We start from the raw sequence: 19,723 nt of genomic DNA on the forward strand, positions 1-19,723 counted from the left end.
AGGTTTACAGTTGTGCCATACTCCTTCCATTTCTGAATGATCACTTGTACAGTGCTCCGTGGGATGTTCAAGGCTTTGGAAATCTTTTTGTAGCCTAAGCCTGCTTTAAATTTCTCAATAACCTTATCCCTGACCTGTCTGGTATGTTCTTTTGACTTCATGGTGTTGTTGCTCCCAATATTCTCTTAGACAACCTCTGAGGCCGTCACAGAGCAGCTGTATTTGTACTGACATTAGATTACACACAGGTGCACTCTATTTAGTCATTAGCACTCATCAGGCAATGACTATGGGCAACTGACTGCACTCAGACCAAAAGGGGCTGAATAATTATGCACACCCCACTTTGCAGTTATTTACTTGTAAAAAATGTTTGGAATCATGTATGATTTTCGTTCCACTTCGCACGTGTACACCACTTTGTATTGGTCTTTCATGTGAAATTCCAATAAAATTGATTCATGTTTGTGGCAGTAATGTGACAAAATGTGGAAAACTTCAAGGGGGCCGAATACTTTTGCAAGCCACTGTATTTGTCAAAAATCTTCTTGCATCACACTCCCATCTCTGCACAAGTGAGGCCACACAGTGCAGGTATAGTAGCAGCCTGCATAGTAGCGCAAAGCCACGTGTGTATGGAGAAAAAAGCCATGCATGAGCAGCTTTGTGCTGTTGTGCAGGCATGGGCTGCACTTGCACCTGCACAGTGTGGCCTCACTCTTACAAAGACGGGAGTGTGACCACAGGAACATTTTTGACAAACTGGTCGAATTTGTCCGGAGGGTCCCAAGCCAGATAGATGCAGTTGAGGAGGATGGGGGGAGTTGTTGTGCCCTCACAGGTACCGTTAAAAAAAAAAAATAATGGTATAATGCGGTGTTCTCCCCAGGCTCTATTAGCCGGGTGCTCCACCCGGCTAGTTTTGGTGAGCACCCGGCTGTTATCTGCTCACCTCCTCCTATGCTGTAAGCAGAGAAGCACCTGCCCTGCATTCTCTTATCTCTCCCCACCCGGCTATTTTTTCATGCCACCCGGCTACTTTTTCATGCAACCCAGCTGGAAAAAAAATCTGGGGAGAACACCGTTAAATGTTCTGTGTTTTAAAGGAAAAAGTACATTGCCCATCAATCTTCCCAATCCTTCAATCCTCTGTTTTTGGGCAATCTGTGAATTGTAAAATAATAATAATCCGTGTAAGTCAGGGGCGGCTGTCTTGATTAAGGGGCGGCTGGTGATGGTGGGCCTTGGGCGGTAAAAAGTAGAAATCTGGCCCTGATCACTGCTTCACCCTCTCTTTTGAACTAGCCACACAGGTTAAATATATGACCACCTGTTAGAGGGCACATAAAGCTGGCCACCAATGTTTGAGTAGCAGAAATGATTGGGGTGGGGGGTGTTTATGTAGAATGTGCGGTCTGGGGCTTGGGGAAGTACATGGTTTAGGACCCATTCACACTAAGGCGATTAGTGGGCGATTTCCGCTAATCGCCAAAGCGCTAGAGATTTTTAAAGCGCTAGTGCTATTCTAACCTATGGCACTGTTCTCACTGCCGCAATTGGCGCCGATTGCAGATGTTTAGCAATTAGTACCAATCGCAAAACGTGTTGCCTGATTCTGGGGTGATTAACTAACCATAGGGAGTCGGGGGGGGGAAGCATTATGGATTTGTTTTTTCAGAACATAATTCCCTTTTAAAAGTGGACCTAAAATCAGAACTTCCGCTCTGCAACAGCAAAATAACCTTTAAAGAAAAACATTTCTTCATTACAACTTACAGAACTTCTACAGAGATCCCGTAGCGTGTTTACTTCCTGGTTTCCTGGGAGCATAGAAAGGGTTAACCTCTTATGTTTACATATTAGCACAGAACCCAGCAGCATTAAAGCAAGCCTGTGGCAAGGAAGGAGTTACAACATGGATATTTAATCAGTGGTGGGGAGCCTCTGGATGGTCCAGAGGCTTCCCAGATCTTCTTCTAGCCCTCTGTTGCTGCCCAGGACCCGCTTGTTCTTGTGGCCATCCAAGTAGGAGCCTCTCCATACTGGGCATGTGCAAGTAAGCGCCGCACATGCCTAGTAGAATGAAGCACTCTTGCACAAAGAAAAAGAAGCCATGCACGAGAGGATCATACTCGCTCATGTCCAGTACAGATGCACCCATACATGGCAGGAGTGTGGCCACAAAAAGCATATTTGACAAGCCCTTGTTGAATAAGTTTATAGGGACCCAGTGCTGGAAGAGGATCAGGGTAAGCAGCTGGACTATGTAGTCCCACGACTGAGGTAATTAACTTTTTTTATAATCAAATTGCGCTTCAGCTATGCTTTCGGACCAAGGATATCTACGGGTGCATCTAAGAACCTACCTGCAGTTTGAAGAATTCATTTGAGCCTCTGTAGTGTTGGGAAGGGGCGGGCTTAGCGTTGTCATGGTACCACACGGCGGTAAAATACTCATCATCAGGCGGCCCCACGTGGCAAAGTTGATGTTCATTTGAGTTGCGCGAAGAAACTCCTTTCCTAGAAAAGTAAATGAAGATGAACCACCACCCAGCTGGAGAGGTAAAGAGCAACACTGAATTTGTATCATGGCGAAAAGTGCAATTCCTAAAAAGCTGTAGTACGATGAAATAATGAGGTAGAGGGAACAGTATTTACCCATTACATGTGGCTTTCCAAATATATGCTAGAAGTAGGACTTAAGTTTTGTTTAGAAAAACTCAATCCATTCAGTTCAGCTCTATTGGTTTCAAGGACAAATGGCAAACCTTTTTTTCAGTTTGTTTGCCTTGTTTTTATGTGCATATAAAACAGTCATTTCACAATGTTTCTAGCACTATATAGCTTCTTCTCTGTACAGTGGAGTACACTGGCAGGAAATAGAGAGGTTTATAGACTGTGGACTTGATACACTAACCGGCGCTAAGCTGGTTAGTGAGCCTTAACACTTTGTGGGCGCAAACCAGGGCACTAGGGACCTGATTCACTTAAGCTCCGTCTACACGGAGCGATGTTCCTTATCAATCGAGCCGCTGATGCGGCTCGATTGATAAGATCCGTCAGGTCCGATTTTGCCGCGGCCGATTCCCTGCTCGTTCCCCACGAGGGGACAATGGCAGGAAACCGAGCGGAAGATAAGCGGCGCGTCGACGAGGGTGGATCGAATCCGACGCACGCGCGGGGATGTGGAAGAGGCGATCCGGCGGCTAATCGAGCCACCGGATCGCCTCGTGTAGACGGGGCTTAAGACAAATTTACTAAGACAAATAGCGTGCCTTATCAGAGATAAGGGGCCTTAGCGGTGCCTTATCAGGGTTAAGGGGCCTTATCAGAGTTAGTGTGCCTTATCAGAAAAGCATAGCGAGCGCTACAAACTTATGCCTGATAATTGACGATGAGTAGAGCGCTCCTCATTGTCAATTATCAGGCATAAGTTGTTAGCACTCGCTATGCTATTCTGATAAGGCACACTAAGGCGCATTAAAAGGGAAATAAAAACTCGAGATGCTAGCATAATATTGCCCGTTTAACTCTCTAGTAAGGCCACATCTGGAATATGGAATTCAGTTCTGGGCACCACATTACAAAAAAGATATTGCAGTTTTAGAGCAGGTAAAGAGACGAGCAACAAAATTGATACGTGGGATGGAAGGTCTCGCTTACCAAGAAAGGGTAGATAAACTGGGTTTATTTAGTCTAGAGAAAAGACGCCTTAGAGGAGATCTAATTAACATGTATAAATACATCAGAGGGCAATATAATAGCTTGGCGGATGAGCTTTTTGTCCCTAGGCCTTCTCAAAGGACTAGAGGACATGATCTGCGCATGGAGGAAAAAGTTTCAGCCATTTATTTAGGAAAGGGTTCTTTACAGTAAGAGTGATTAAGATGTGGAATGCATTGCCACAGGAAGTCGTTATGGCAAACTCTATACCTGCATTTAAAGGGGGCTTAGATGCTTTCCTTGCGTTGAAAGACATCCATGGCTACAATTACTATGTAATGCCTAATGATGTTGATCCAGGGAATTTATCTGATTGCCATCTGGAGTCGGGAAGGAATTTTTCCCTAATTGGACCATGCCTTGTAAGGGTTTTTTCGCCTTCCTCTGGATCAACAGGGATATGTGAGGGAGCAGGCTGGTGTTGTACTTTGTACTGGTTGAACTCTATGGATGTATGTCTTTTTTCAACCAAAATAACTATGAAACTATGCAACTCTGATAAGGCCCCTTAAATCTGATAAGGCACACTAAGTGGCTTTTCACTCCGGTTAGTGAGTCAAGCCCTGTGTGTACTCCAGAGTGCTGTTGCTATGGTTGCAAAGCGTTGCAATTTGAGCTTATAGTTTTATTCTTAGGTGGTTGCAATGTAAAATGAAAATAAACCGTAGAAACAATTTTAAAGGATACCTAAGCTAAAAATATTATAAAGACTACAATCTTTATTATCCATAAAAAAACGCCTAATACCAGGTTGTCCTGAACTTTTAACTTCAGTTTTTGGCCCGTGCACCTGGAACAAACATGAAGCCAATACAGTAAAAGCACCAGGCCTTAAAGTGCACCTGAACTGAGTGGGATACGGAAGCTGATACAGCTATTTCCTTTTAAAGAGTAACTGTTAGCCCCCAAAGTGAAATTTAAATCTGTACAGCAATGTTTTATTTAGTATTAAAGTGATCAAAAAAGCCAATGCGTTCTGCAAAAATCAATATAATTTTGCTACTATGTAGCCTTTTGCCCACGCTAACGACGCAAAGCCGCATATCAGATACTGATGACGAGCATGCAGAGCATGCCTATGTTTGCCCGACCACCCTCTCCCCCCCAGGACCAGGTGCCGATCTATTTGCACCACAAACAGCTGACCGCTCTGACACGGAGACAGAGCGGCAGCAATTCCAGCGGGAGCACCGCAGAGCAGCCGCCGCCGAGTCACATGTGAGAGAATCACATGTGAGAGATGCACGGCAGGGGAGCTTCTGCTGAGAGTCTATCGAGTGTACAGCGGCCCGTGACTGCCCTTGTGACTCGGAAAGTGATCAGCTTGGACAGTATTGGCCCAAGGCCATTGTCCTCTTACTCCACCCACTAGCTCAGTACAGGCCGTGCTGCTAGGCTTCCTCCCAACTTCATAGTAACATAGCCATATCCCGTTGCTAGCCTATAAGCTAGCAGCATGTCTGTACAGCCACAGCCCCACCTGAAGGATCAGGAGTCAAGTCCAGTCCCAGTTCTGGTATGTGTGTAAAGAGGTTTTCATTTTTTCTGGATTGGAAAGTATTAGACAGAGGCACAAATCCGTAATCTGTCAGTGTCAAACTAATCACTTCAAGTTAAAGCCACCCAAGAGATTTCCACTGGATTTTATACATTTGGATAATCACAAAACCCCCTAGCCTGGCCGCATAATGAAGGCATTTGAAAACTCTGTTTCAAAGTGTGCAGCGGTGAATGAATTTCAAATACTAGGTCAGTATAGCACGTATTTATAAAGTGCCACCCTGCAGAGGTTTCAAAGTGTGCAGCGGTGAATGAATTTCAAATACTAGGTCAGTATAGCACGTATTTATAAAGTGCCACCCTGCAGCGGTGTGCGAATTATGCACTCTGACATTTATCTATACCGTATTATTTGGACTATAAGACGCTCCTGACCAAAAGACTCACCTAAGTTTAGAGGACAAAAACCAGGGGAAAAAATATATATATATATATATATATATATATATATATATATATATATATATATATATATATATATATATATATATATATATATATATATATATATATATATATATATATATATATATATATATATATATATATATATATATTAAACCTGGTGCATCCATGGTGAAGGGGCATCTTGTGGATTATGCCCCCTTGTACCTCATGCCCCCTTATACCCTTATACCACGTGTCTCTCCGAGTCCTCCTCTGTCCCCCATGTATCAGCCTCTGTCCTCCATGGTTTGTCCCCCGTATTGGCAGGTGTTCACAAGTCAGGAACTCTCTGCATTTGGACTATAAGACGCAGTGACTTTTTCCCCGAATTTTGGGGGCAAAAAGTGAGTCTTATAGTCCAAAAAATACCGCAATTATTTAGCATTTATATAGCGCCAACATCTTCTGCAGAGCTGTACAGAGTATATAGTCTTGTCTCTAACTGTCCCTCAGAAGGACTCATAATCTAATCTCTACCATAGTCAATATATGCATCCTGTAGAGTATGTATCGTAGTCTAGGGGCAAATTAGGGGGAAGTCAATTAACTTATCTGTATGTTTTTGGGACGTTTGGGAACCGGAGTGCCCGGAGGAAACCCACTCAGACACGGGGAGAACATACAAACTCTCTGTAGCTTGTGCCCTGGCTGTGATTTCAACTGAAGACCCAGCTCTGTAAGGTGAGAGTGCTAACCACTGCGCCACCATCCTGGAATTAATAACATGTTTAAAAAAAACACGCCTGCGATATACAGCTTTGTCCTGGACTGAGTAAAGAAGGTCACATGATGTGAGAGAAGAGTTGGTATTTTTTAATTTTTTCTCATGATTAGGCCCTCCTAGATTTTTAAGCATGTCCGCTGGGGATCAACAGACCTGCAGCGACATAGAGACCGACAGCCATTAGGTAGTTAGGGTTTATCCCTTCATCTGAGTCATACCAGATTATAGTTCGTGATGCTGAGAGGCGTATGAATTAAGGCCCATACACATGCTCAATGTTGCTCTACAGGGATCGGGACAGAGTGGAAGTGACATCACGCAGTGGGTGGAGTTAGTGGAGAACAATGATCTCGGCCATAGTGATCCATCAGGAAGGATCACTAGCCGAGGGGGTCACTGGCTGCCATACACATGCTGGATTCTCGGCAGAGGCAGTCGTTATCGATCATCTCGGTCGAGTTTCATCTGACGTGTGTATAGAGCTATACTAGTTGTGTAATTTTTATGTTGCATGCAAACGAAGATTTTTTTTTTTTCTTAATAATTCTGCTACAGCTGAAGATTAATAAATCAATAATAATTCTGATAACGAATCTTCATCACATCTACCAGGGTCAGCCATTGTATGGCTGGTGTTACAGAGATATATGACACGCTGCATATCAAAGACTTACAAAAGCAATCCGCTCACCTTTCTGTTTGGGAAATATGCGCTTCTGTCGCTGGACTTTTCCTCGCCTTTCGATGACCGGGTTACAGAAAATAATCTGGAATAAACGAGTGACAGGAGGTGAAGATAGGCTCTGTGTTGAAGGTCTATGTACACAATGCGGCAGGGGTGTAGCAATAGCCATAGCAGTTGCTATGGGACCTGGAACAGAGGGCCCAGGGGGTACTTGAGTTCCTCCCCCCTCTGACTTTGTCTCAGTGGCTATTGACTTTATGCAGTGTAGATTTAATTTCATTACAAGAATGTAACTTGCCCAGTTAACTGATATCCAATCCATAGGGTAGGGGCAGGTGGCACTGCTCAAAAGTGCTTCAACTGATGACCCCATGCATTACTGATAAGACGCTATGTCTGAAGCTTTTTACAAATATACAACTATAAGCTAAAATTGGAGCATTGCCACAATATTAAAGCAGAACTACTGTCTACCATAACATATACTTAAATTACTCTGGCTCAGGAACACTTTTGGTGTCTGAGCCAGAGTCATGTCATCTTTCCTTCCCTAATCACAGTCTGCTGGACTAGAAGCAGCCATTTTGCAAGAGAGCATGACAGCAGCTGTAGTTAATTCATGAAAGTAGTAAGGGCACCTAAATAAACATATATGTGTGGAGAAGGGAGACAAGGTGGAGCCAGCACTGCGATTCAAATCGTATTTGAGACAAAAAGTTGTAAGGCACTTAGTCAGTTCAGGTTGGATGCGATGCGGATGTGGTGGGCGACAGGTCTAGGTCCCCCTGCGGACGTCCGTTTCACGCGTCTAGCGCTTGTTCACCGCAGTGGGGAAAGGTCCGGTGCGGTGAACAAGCGCTAGACGCGCAAAACGGACGTCCGCAGGGGGACCTAGACCTGGCGCCCACCACATCCGCATCGCATACAACCTGAACTGACTAAGTGCCTTACAACTTTTTGTCTCAATAAATACGATTTGAATCGCAGTGCTGGCTCCACCTTGCCTCCCTTCTCCACACAAATTTGTTGTCTTTCACCCAGCCCGTGCACGCCCTTCAAAGAGATACGCACTCCAATACTACACAGTCTATCAAGTTTGAGCCCCATCTCCTGCCACAATCGTGAGAGTGCCGGATTTCTTCCTCTCTTGCTACTAATAAATAAACATATACTCAAACCTTCATTAGCCAACACCTGACATGCAGGATACAAATTGTATTACATGTGGGATTTTTTCACTTTTCCCAAGATATTTGCATTCTTGAAATACCAGCCTGCCATGTACATACTTTAGATACATAGAATTAACTATTAGAAATTACTGTTTTACAACGTGCTGCCTACACCGCCTCTTTGTTTCGAAATGTTTTATGCCATGTGTTGGCCAATAAAGGATCGATCATATGTTTGTGATCTTTGGTCAGTGGAAAGCCCATTTTGGCCTCATGGCAACCCAATGGTACCATGAGAATTCTGCTACTGGTTGCACCTTTAGGGAGTCATCTGACTTTTGTAGACTGGTTTTATGGCTGTAAAGAGATGTTGCTGACTAAGCCCGGCCAATGTAGAATGATGTGGACATCACTTGACCTAGCATTACTGTGCTGAGGATGTCCAGGTATTAAACTACAGCTGCCAGCTTGGCATGGCACAACTTGACTCCAGTTGGTACAGCGTATGCTTCTATGGGCCTTTGATGGGTCTCTGATGAGAAATACGGAAGTAGAGGGGTAGCTGGGATAATGTGACAAGGCCACGCGCACTGCCACAACACATCAACGTGTCCCAGAACAGAGGTGGGGAACAGCTATCGTTTAGAAGACTTCGATTACCCACCACGACTGTGGCATTACACCATGTTCAGGATTGATCTTACTTCTGCAAAAAGCATTCCTTGAGGTTCCAGCTGTAGACACACTCCATGGCGTTCATTGTCCATAAAGTCCTCCAGGCGTACAAAGCAAACGGCGCACAGCTCCCTCCAGTCTCGCCAGTGTATGGAGATCTCCAGCTCTCGAGACTGCATGAAGATTTGTTTTGATATAAAACCATGCAAAGCTTGGGAGATAATATACAGGCAAGTGGTAGAATAAATGTAAGCCTCACCCTCTCCAGCTCAATAGAAAACCGCTGATCCCAGCACTGGTTGTGCACTGGCCCCCAGTTAGTATGTGTAACCGGCTTATTATCAACCTTCAAGACACACATTACCTCTCCTAAACAAAATATAAGAATAAAACAGACGTTAAAAATTACTTTTTGAGTGGTCTTCCAAAACTGATTAAAAACAATATAACTTGAAGGGACACTTATTTAAAGTGAAACCTAAATGAATATAAACTGGTGAGATAAACAACTGCATTCCGATTCCTAAAAATGACTTTCAGATATCCTCATTTTATGTTGTGTTAAAAAAGCTTAAAAAGTAGATTTATTGTTTTGTCTCAGCTCAATGAAACAGTCTGTCCCTTGTCTCAGAGTGCTAAAATATATGAACTATTGACCCTTTTTATCTATCCTCTGCTCTCAGAAGCCCAGTTCTCTGCCAGGAAAGCAGGGCTGTAGAGTCGAGGAGTATGAGAAATTTAGGTACCTGGAGTCGAGGGTTTCATAAACCGAGAAGTCGGAGTTGGGAGTAGGATGATTTTTGTACAGACTCCAAGCCCTGCAGGGAAAGTATTCTATGGCTGTAATTCCTTATCAGTGCCGGACGCTATCGTCGTATTGGGGCCCGACAGAAGAAAAACTGTCATTTGCATAAGTGAATATCACCTCTTTCAGGCAGAGAAAAAAAAAAAAGCAACACAGTATATTGGTGTGCTTGGCACTGTAAATACACATCTATCTCATCATGTCACGCCACTTAAAGTTAACCCGCAACTCAACTGAAAAAAAAAAAAAGTTTCACTTACTTGGGGCTTCTACCAGGCCCCTGCAGGTGCCCTGTGCCCCTCGCCATCCTGAAATGATGCTCCGGTCCGGTCCCGTGCCGTGGCTAAGTTTCCTCGAACTACCTTACTGCGTGCCCCCGCTCATGTCGCTGTGAATTTTCTTTTCCTGCGCGGGACGGCAACGTGAGAGAGAGGGACGACGCACACGGCCAGGGTCACGCAGACACAGAAAACGAAACTTAGCCACAATGGAGGAATGGAGCATCGTTCCAGGAAGGTGAGGACACAGGGTGGCTGCAGGGGGCTGGTATAAGCCCCAGTTGAGTTAAGGTGCACTTTAAGGTTTTCTTTAATGCACAAGGAGTTTTCTTTAACATCATCTGTCAACTCTTAAAAAGGAGGATCTGCATTGACTCATTGGAGTACATTAAATATCATTCAGGAAATACATTTTTATGTTAATTATCCTGATTTCAACATGAGAAACACTTCCTATATGTAAACATTGCTGTATATTGGTATGTAGCCCCACCCTCCAAGTGATGCTTAATCCTAGGCCATGATGTCATGCTACCTACTGCCCCAGGGCACTCTGGGAGATCACAATGACATTACTGCTCACAACACAGATAGGAAAATAAAACCCATGCGATTCACCCTGCAAACAGTAAAGATGCAGGCATCACTGAAATTTTAATCAGGGCACGGTAAGATGTTACAAAGGGCAAACATTTAAGCAATTTCATTGATTACAGTTTATTGAGGTACGGTCCACTAGAAATCATGCATTGACCTTAAAAATGATCAGTGATGCAACAGAATACTTACCACAAAGCTCATCTGTCCTTAAATACCGCCCTGAACCTCCACGGCCATATCCACTCCCTCCAGTCTTGTAACGAATAAAGTTCTTAGTTTCTGGACTCCCATGAGTTCCGGTCGCCCGAGAGCGCCCTGGGACTGTTTCCAGTAAGCTCTGACAGCCCAAAAGATGGATCTCCAAAGTTCCTGTAATAGAAATGTCGAGACATTCAAAGATAAGGCCTAGTTTCTAAATAATGTGGGTGGTTGCTCTCCAGTGCAAGTCAGGATACCTGTGAGTGCCGTGGGTTTGATAAGGGGCGTTAGCGGCTGACTGTTCTGGTCTTTGCCCCAGACTCCTCCTGCTGATGGGAAGCTCTGCAGATCCTGCTTGATGAGCTGTTGCTTTGGATGTCCTGAGGGAAGCTCGGCAAGGCATCGTTCTAGAGACAGCCGGAGAAGGTCTATCTTCTGAGAAGATTCATGCAGCCTGGATTGGGCCTGCAGGAAGAGCAGAAGTAGCAGTTCTGTGATCAGGATACATTTTAGCTCCACTTCCTGTCTCCTTTCAACTATTAATGTCTGCCTTATGGGTTCCAGTCAAAGATACCAAACAGTAATTTCGGGGGAAGCAGCAGTATTAGGTAAGTAATGCTAATTTACTGGGTTAAGAAACTAGATTAAGAGGGTGGTACGGTTAGGTCTGGTAACTGATTGGGGTAAACCATCATTTAAAGCTAACCTAAACTCTGGCACAGCAGAAATGGGAAAACACAGAGAAATCCACCCTGTGTGCGTTTACAGAAAAAAATTCTACCTTAACTGCAAGTAATCAGCAAGTGTAAATCAGGTCTTTCAGCTGTGCATGGACAGTGCCGAGGTTATGTAAACAGGAGGTTAACCCTTTCTGCGCTCTCAGAAAGTAAACACTACAAGATCTCTGTTGGAATTCTATAAATCGTAATGAAGAAAAGTTTTTTCTTTAAAAAGGTTATTATGCAGTTGCTTTTCCTTAGAGCATAGAGGAAGTTCTGAGTCTACATCCACTTTACAGGTTGTACAATAGAGTTAGGCTTTAGAGATGGGCCCTTGGGGGAACATGATAAGTTTAAAATGAGGTAAGTTGGGGGAGGGTACAAGAAGGGAGTCAAGCACATTAGCTATGGGGTAGCAAAAATGGTTAAGCTCAGGCAAGGTAGGTTTGAGATAGACATAAGCAAGAGTAGAAGTCTAATGGACGGTATAGGTAAGCGAGGAGAAAAGCTGGTGTCAAGCATAGGTTGTTGTTGGGCATGTTAGTATCAGGCACAGGTTGTTATTGGGGTGGGGTATATTAGTATCAGGCATAGGTTGTCAGGGGGGGGGGGGTGTTAGTATCAGCATCAGGCACAGGCTGATGTCGGGGGGGGGGGGGGGGGGGCAGGGGTTGGAGTATGCTAGTATCAGGCATAGGTTGCTATTGGGGGGGATGTTAGTATCAGGCATGGGTTGTTTGGGGGGGGGGCGGTAGTATCAGCCATATGTTGTTGTTAGGGTGGTGTTAGTATCAGGCACAGGCTGTTGGGCAGGGGTGGGGGGGTAGTATGTTAGTATGAGGCATAGGTTGCTGTTGGGGGGGGATGTTAGTATCAGGCATGGGTTGTTGCTGGGGGGGGGGGAATATTAGTATCAGGCATAGGTTGCTGTTGGGGGGGGGGTGTTGTTGTTGGGAGGGGGGGTTGGAATCAAGTATAGGCTGCTGTTAGGGGAGGATGCTGGGGGTAGTATCAGGCATAGGTTGTTGTTGGGGGAGGTATTAGTGTCCGGCATAGGTTGTGTGTGGTGTGAGTGTGGAGCGGGGGCTATTAGTACTATGGAATGGAGGAGAGGTCGCCAGGGAGCATATCCTAGATTTCGTTGCTCAGCACAGATATATCACTGGGTTGGATGGATGGATAGATAGATAGATGGACTCCTGTTGTATGTCATCACTTTTTATTTTTACATAGTCTAACTGAGCTCAAAACTGAACAAAGCACCATGCCGACTGGTGTAAATTCTAAGCTTTACGATTTGAACTGAGCCTTTCAACTTGAAAACCCCCACTGTGTAGCTGTAGTTTCTAATGTAAGGCACAAACGTAGCCCATCATCTACTGCTCTTTCTAATCTGAGTGTTACATGGTCACACCTGAGTGACCCCCCCTACCAGCTGAATCCAGAGAGGAGAGGAAACAAGCTGTAGTGCTGTGGGAAGCACCTCTGGCCCATAAAAGGGTATTCTGTCCACCACTTTGTTTCTATACATAGTTTAGATGTAGCTTTTAACCTGCACTTAGAATTGGCCTTGCTTAGTTTGGTGTTCAGACATGCTTTGAAGAAACTAGAGCTTTGCATGAAATACACATGAGAGGCCGAGGCATCAGTAATCTCACCTCAGCCAAAGCCTTGCGGTCCTGCACTTTACGGCCACCCAGCAACTTGACCACATTCTTAGCACCTTCGGCAACAGCGGCCTCCACCCGTAAGTGACGCCTCAGCTCCTCCACTCGAAGCTCCAGAGGCGAGAGGATCTCTGTAGACTCGCTGAGGTCAGTCATGGAGCCCGGAGACTGCGTCAGCTTCACAATCTGCATGCGGAGTAATTCTGTCTTTATCCGGCTGTCCTGAAGCATCTGCTGAGCTGTGGCCAGCAACTTCCTGTCCTGCAACGGGTCAGAAAGGTGTTACAATGTGGGTGGAGCTTCTGAATTCCCTTGAAATCTATGCAGTCCCTTGTGATAAGGGTAACAATGGACAATGAGATGCTAGCAATCCCAGCTTGCGTACAAATTGTATGCAGCATAGAACTCTGCCAAATCAAAAACAACAGGAAGTGCATTTGATTGGCCCAATTCCAAGCTGAATAAAGTTTGCACTATATTTGTATGCAAGCCATTCCACAGATATCATAGCTGTTCAGAAAACTAATTTTACCCAGAGATCATACTCTAAATGTTTTCATGCCCAATATCACAGAATATTTTTTATTTCCCCAGAGGGAAAAAGGAGGTGTAGCTTTGCTCCTCCATAATTCCTGACCCCTGCAGGTGGAATCCACCCATAGTCACTTGTGGACGATATGTTCTGATTCTTGTAGCTATTCAACTATTCAAACATCAGTTTGTACGCATCATCTAGTAACTAGAGCTCTTCATAGTCTAAAACCATAAATTTAATACAAATGTAAAAAGTAGCACACTCACAAGTTAAAATCAAGCATGATGCAACATGATCAGATCAGTCTCTCCCCTGAGAACGTCAGTATGAAACACGTAGGTTGGAGCTACGGACAGGACAGATCTGCTAATGTTACATGCTTGATTTTTGAGGATAGACAACTGCCCCTTGGCCCGCCTTTGATTACAGTGATACCGACGGCTACCGCAGAAGAACAGAGCGGACAGAAAAATGGCGAGGGAGCCCACACACCTCATGGGACTGCAGGAAGCCCCAGGTAAGTATAAATAATGCAGCATGAACCATCTCAGGTTCACCTTAAGAGTTAAACATCTAGATTTCAAAATATAACAGTTGTGCCGTCATATGCTGCTGATCTCTGTTCATCGGCTCCCATGACAAATAAACAGCGATCCGGCATTCCTGTACCACCCCGCGCCGTTTCCTTATGGAGAAAGGAGTTTTGTTTACGGTCAGGGCTTGCTCAGCATTGCACAACACAAGGTGCTAATCTCTGCTAGGGATTCCTCTGCTTGGGGATAATGGTGCTTTGGGATAATGGTGCTTTGAAGGGTTACTCTGCAATTTGTACAACAATCTATACAACATAAGTCAGGCTTTCTCAAGCAGGGTTCCCTGTAACCTCGGGGTTCACAGAGGTGTTTGCAGGGGTTCCCTGGCATTTTACCCTCCTGGTGGGTTGAGAAAGTTTCCCCCTGAATGTGGTGGGGGTGGAGTATAATAGAGCACACTATAATAGGGGGTATTGTATAAAAAAAGCACTAAATTGGAGGTCAGAATAATAAGGAGCACATAAAAAATAGAGAGGCAGTATAACAAGAGTGCCATAATAAGGGGTATTGTGGGATCTATAGCAAGAAACACTAGCATGTGCTTCTATAACAGGAAACATTTTAAGTAAGAAACATGGGGTAGGGGTTACGAAACAAGGCTGTTAGATAGAATGGCCATGCCCACTTTTCAACAGCAACTGCAGTGAAAACAACAGGGCTGTGGAGTCGGTACAAAAATCCACCGACTCCGACTCCTCAGTTTAGGATTCCTCCGACTCCTCTAATTTGCATATTACAATCTTGTTGATTGAAAGTATGTAACATGAAATTCGTCTCTTAACTGCCAATGCTTACTAATTTTAAGAGACAGCTGAAGTGAGAAGGATATGTAGACTGCATTATTTATTCCCTTTAGTCATAGACTAAAACTAGTCCTTGGTAAGAGTACTTGTAAAAGGTACAGACCGGAACAAAGAACATCTATCAGGCCCTAGGCAATGTAACTGTGGGTACATGTAAGAATGATGTGCAGGTACTCTGCAGGAGAATGAGGAGATTCTTCCTCTATTACACATTCTTCATGCACAATCTGAACATGGATCAGGCCCTAGGCAATGTAACTGTGGGGACATGCAAGAGTGATGTGCAGGTACTTTGCAGGGAAATGAGGCGATTCTTCCTCTATTACACATTCTTCATGCACAATCTGAACCAGGTTTATGGGTGATAGACAACACCTCTGTGTTCAATGTGCACAACATTCTCAGTGGATTCCCTGCAGCTCTGTGGGGAATGCATATGTAGAGTATAGCACTACTGTGTAACAAAGTAAACCTGAGACAGATGAATTAAAGTTTTATACATACATGGGGCTTCCTCCAGCCCCATTCAGGCTATTTAGTCCCTCGCTGTGCTCCTCCACTACCTGGATCTTCTGCTATTAGTCCAGGTACTTGAGCCAGTCTGGCGTAGTGCGCCTATTGCGCCGGTGCAGAATGCTCCTGGCTGTAGGAGCGGCACGTGGCCGGACTGCGCTGACTGGCTGAATTACCGGGACTCATAGCAGAAGATCCAGGTGGTGGTGGAGGACAGCAAGGGACTGATTGGCCTGAAGCGGGCTGGAGGAAGCCCCAGGTATGTATAAAACATTTCTTTTCATCTGTCTCAGGTACCCTTTAATTCATAGTCACCAAACCAAATTTTAACAACATATCAAATTATTTGATTTCATAAACGAAGAGTGCATACATTTGCATAAATCACCATCAATGCAGAATTATTTCCATCTCGTTGACCATCTCTATTAGTGACACGGCTACACATCAGGCTTTATTCTTACAGCATAGATGTTATTTAGTATACATAAGAGATTCCTGTGTACACATCATATATACAGTCACAATCAGATGTGTATATTTGACTTTAAAAATACGGGGACTGCTTTATTGAAGCAGCACAAGTAACTAATTTTGATTGGTAGATTTCATTTTTGTGGACTAAGCACAGCTATTACTGTATATATACATTATTTATGATGACTATTATCTGACAAAATAGAACATTTTATCATATTATTTTCTATTTTAATTACAGTTTAAATTCATTAGGAGTCGGAGTCGGTGCATTTTTTCCCGACTCCGACTCCAGGCACCCAAAATTGCCCCGACTCCACAGCCCTGGAAAATAATAAAATTGATTATTGTGTACAATATTCATCTATAGGGTATTAAGTCAGCGTTTGCCCATTGTAAAATCTATCGTCTCCCTGATTTGCATTCTGAAATGTATCACTGGTGGTGTTATCTTAATCCTCCCAGGTGATCTGTACGGAATGTTCCTTACTGAGAGTTCTACGCACAGAGGAAGATATTGCTTTCTTGGCAGTTGGAAAGTTGGAAAAAGTCATTTCCCACAATGCAACAGGGTCCACAGACAGAAAAATGCTAGGACCATGGTCATGACATCACACTGTGGGAGGGGTTTCACTACAATATCAGACATACAGACCCCCTGATAATTTTTTTGAGGAAAGGAATAGATTTCTCATGGGAAAGGGGGTATCGGCTACTGATTGGGATGAAATTCAATCCTTGGTTAAAGATCCTCTCTACAGGTCATGCATCCTAAAAATAAATCCCCACTTCCCCCAATAATAATGGGGTTCCTTGAGAACCAAAATTATTTGACGGGTCCCTCCAGGGTAAAAATGTTGAAAAAAGCTGACATAAGTTAACACATAAGCCATATAGCTGAATGTGAATACATATCTTTCAGCTTCAGTATGCATTCACTAAAAAGCTAAAAACACAACACCTGCTGTGGAGGGGCCCCTGTATCAGAGCGAGAATGGGTAGTTGGGGGCCCTCACAGCCCTGGGGCCCACTGCGGCTGCTCTGCCTCCGCAGCTTCCAGAATTATCACCCTTTTAGCCATAGACCCTGAACAAGCATATCCAGATCAGAGGTTTCTGACATTGTCAAGACTAGCTGCATGCTTGTTTTCCGGTGTGTGATGCAAACACTACTGCAGCCAAATAGATTAGCAGGACAGCCAGGCAACTGATATGGTTTAAGCTCGTTTCCAATATGGGGAATTCGCATGCATTAGCCGCATGTGAATTTGCATATGCAATGTATTTCAATGGGCCCGTTTCCATTACAGGAGAAATTCGCTTACCTCCACAGGAGGTAAAAAAAACGTGCACCTCTGTAACAATCTTCCACGTGGTTTAAGCATTTTTGCGTTCACATTTTCGTGTGCGGATGTCAATAGTAATGAATGGCGACAGGAAAAGAAAAAAAATTGCTTACGTATGAGAATTCACATGAAAAAACCGTCCGCAAACAGGCGAATTCACATACGCATGCGAATCCCCAAGCGTATTTTCTATGTGGGCCTTAACTCAAAAAAAATAAATTAGTTTCACTTACCTGGGGCATCTAACAGCCCCCTGCAGCCATCCTGTGCCCTCGTAGTCATTTACTGCTGCTCCGGTCCCCCGTCGCCAGCTAGTTTCTTTTTTGCCTACTCGGAGTCGGCAAGCGCCACATGTACATGTACATGTGAAAAAATGTATGTGTTAATGTCCGCGATAGCTTCCTGCACCAGCGGGAATGTGTGCAAATGTATGCGTGGCGGCCATCCGACTTCAAGTAGGTAAAAACGAAACTAGCTGGCGGCGAGGGACCAGAGGAGCCATGAGTGACTGCGAGTGAAACTTTTTTTTTTCCAGAGTTAAGGCTCCCTTTAAGAGGAAATAAACATGGCAGCCTCCATATTCTGCTCACTACAGTTCTTCTTCAATAACCAAGTCATTCCCACATAAAATGGGGGAGAGGAGCTTAGAATTCTCACTCATTTGTATAAGCACGGAATTTTGAATCAGGATGATACCATTTATTGGCTAACTTCTAAGTTAGCCAATAAATGGTATCATCCTGATTTAATACTTTTTGCTTTTACTGATGCCTAACACGGTACAGTACTCTACTTCTTCATAAGTACCGGTATATACATCTGACATTTGTGACACAGGTTCACTTTCATGCAATTTAAAGAGAAACCGTGACCAAGAATTGAGCGTCATCCCAATCAGTAGCCGATACCCCCTTTCCCATGAGAAATCTTTTCCTTTTCACAAATGGATCATCAGGGGGCTCTGTATAGCTGATATTGTGGTGAAACCCTGCCACAGTGTGATGTCATGACCATGGTCCTAACAGTTTCCTGTCTGGGAACCTCATTGCATTGTGGGACATAACAGCTGTTTACAGCTGGGTGCAACTGCCAAAACAGCAAGCAGCATCTCCTTCCACTGACATCACCTGCCAGCAGTAAAAATGTCACTATGTGGTAAATGTCAGAATGTAAATCAGGGGGAGGTAAGATTTTACAATGGGATAACACTGACTAAATCCTTTATACATAATAATTGTAAAATTGAAGCACTTTTTTTATTAAATTATTTTCACTGGAGTTCTTCTTTAAGTGTCAGTTTTAGCGGTTGATGTCAGCCGTCCTCTGTGTCGCATACAGCAGCACAGAGGCCAGGCTGTCACACGTTACATGCTGCTGATAAGGGACATACATTTAAATTCTGAGCTATTTGCATGTCAGTGGCAACACCCAGCAGCCTTATCTGAACACTTCCAAGTTCCTGTTTCCCTGAAGCGATCTGCCAGAGGGCACCAGACTAGCCACGCGTATCTGTCACAGAAGCAGTATTACGACATTGCTGTGCTGCCCCTGCATCTCATTCACAGGTCACTGACTGAAGTGCAACTACACTGCTCACCTTCAAAGCGGGACTACGGTTCTGGTGAGAAAAAAAGTAATCATTCAGCCCTGCCCACAGCACAGATAAACAGAGCTTAAAGTGATCCAAGCTCCCCTTTTCTGCAGTTTCTGGTTTTTAGTAGCTGTAAGAGCTGTAACCATTTCTCTCTCCACCCCCCCCCCCCCCCCCCGCCTTCTCTCACGGCTGTGGAGTCAGTATGAAAATAATCCGACTCTGACTCCTCTGATTATGCAGCCACTGCTGCCAACTCCAAGTACCCAGAATTGCTCCACCTCCTCGACAAAAATCATCCAACTCCGACTCCACAGCCCTGCCTTCTGCCCTTATTTATCCAGGGGAAGGTGTGAAGGTGATCAAGTGTGCGTTTGAAGCACAGTGTCCTATCCAGGTTCCCCAGGCAGCCCCCTCCCAACTGTCTGTCCGCCGCTCTCCCTTCTGTGTCCTTTCCGTCTTATACCCGCGGCATCTCTAATGCCGTGTTACAGGTGTTTGTACATACTGCTGGGTCATGAAGAACAGACAAACCGGCGGGGATGGAAGTGGAAGCACACAAGAGGGAGTTTGCCGGCCGGGCAGGTGAGTTCACTATGCTGCGGATAATCCA

General features: G+C 44.4%; 1 protein-coding gene across 2 annotated transcripts in view; it reads right to left on the reverse strand.

Moving 5' to 3' along the window:
• Nucleotides 1-19,723, reverse strand: part of PKN3 (protein kinase N3) — a 73,320-nt gene that overhangs the window by 34,885 nt on the left and 18,712 nt on the right. For both annotated transcript variants that reach the window (XM_068248519.1, XM_068248520.1), the window contains 7 exons: nt 13,245-13,514; nt 11,125-11,332; nt 10,859-11,038; nt 9,246-9,355; nt 9,016-9,159; nt 7,146-7,221; nt 2,367-2,520 (listed from right to left, as the gene is read on the reverse strand). In XM_068248519.1, the coding sequence (XP_068104620.1) occupies nt 2,367-2,520; nt 7,146-7,221; nt 9,016-9,159; nt 9,246-9,355; nt 10,859-11,038; nt 11,125-11,332; nt 13,245-13,514 (1,142 nt within the window). The remainder of the gene's footprint in view (nt 1-2,366; nt 2,521-7,145; nt 7,222-9,015; nt 9,160-9,245; nt 9,356-10,858; nt 11,039-11,124; nt 11,333-13,244; nt 13,515-19,723) is intronic.

This window comes from Hyperolius riggenbachi, chromosome 8, assembly GCF_040937935.1.
Source record: "Hyperolius riggenbachi isolate aHypRig1 chromosome 8, aHypRig1.pri, whole genome shotgun sequence".
Lineage (NCBI taxonomy): Eukaryota > Metazoa > Chordata > Amphibia > Anura > Hyperoliidae > Hyperolius > Hyperolius riggenbachi.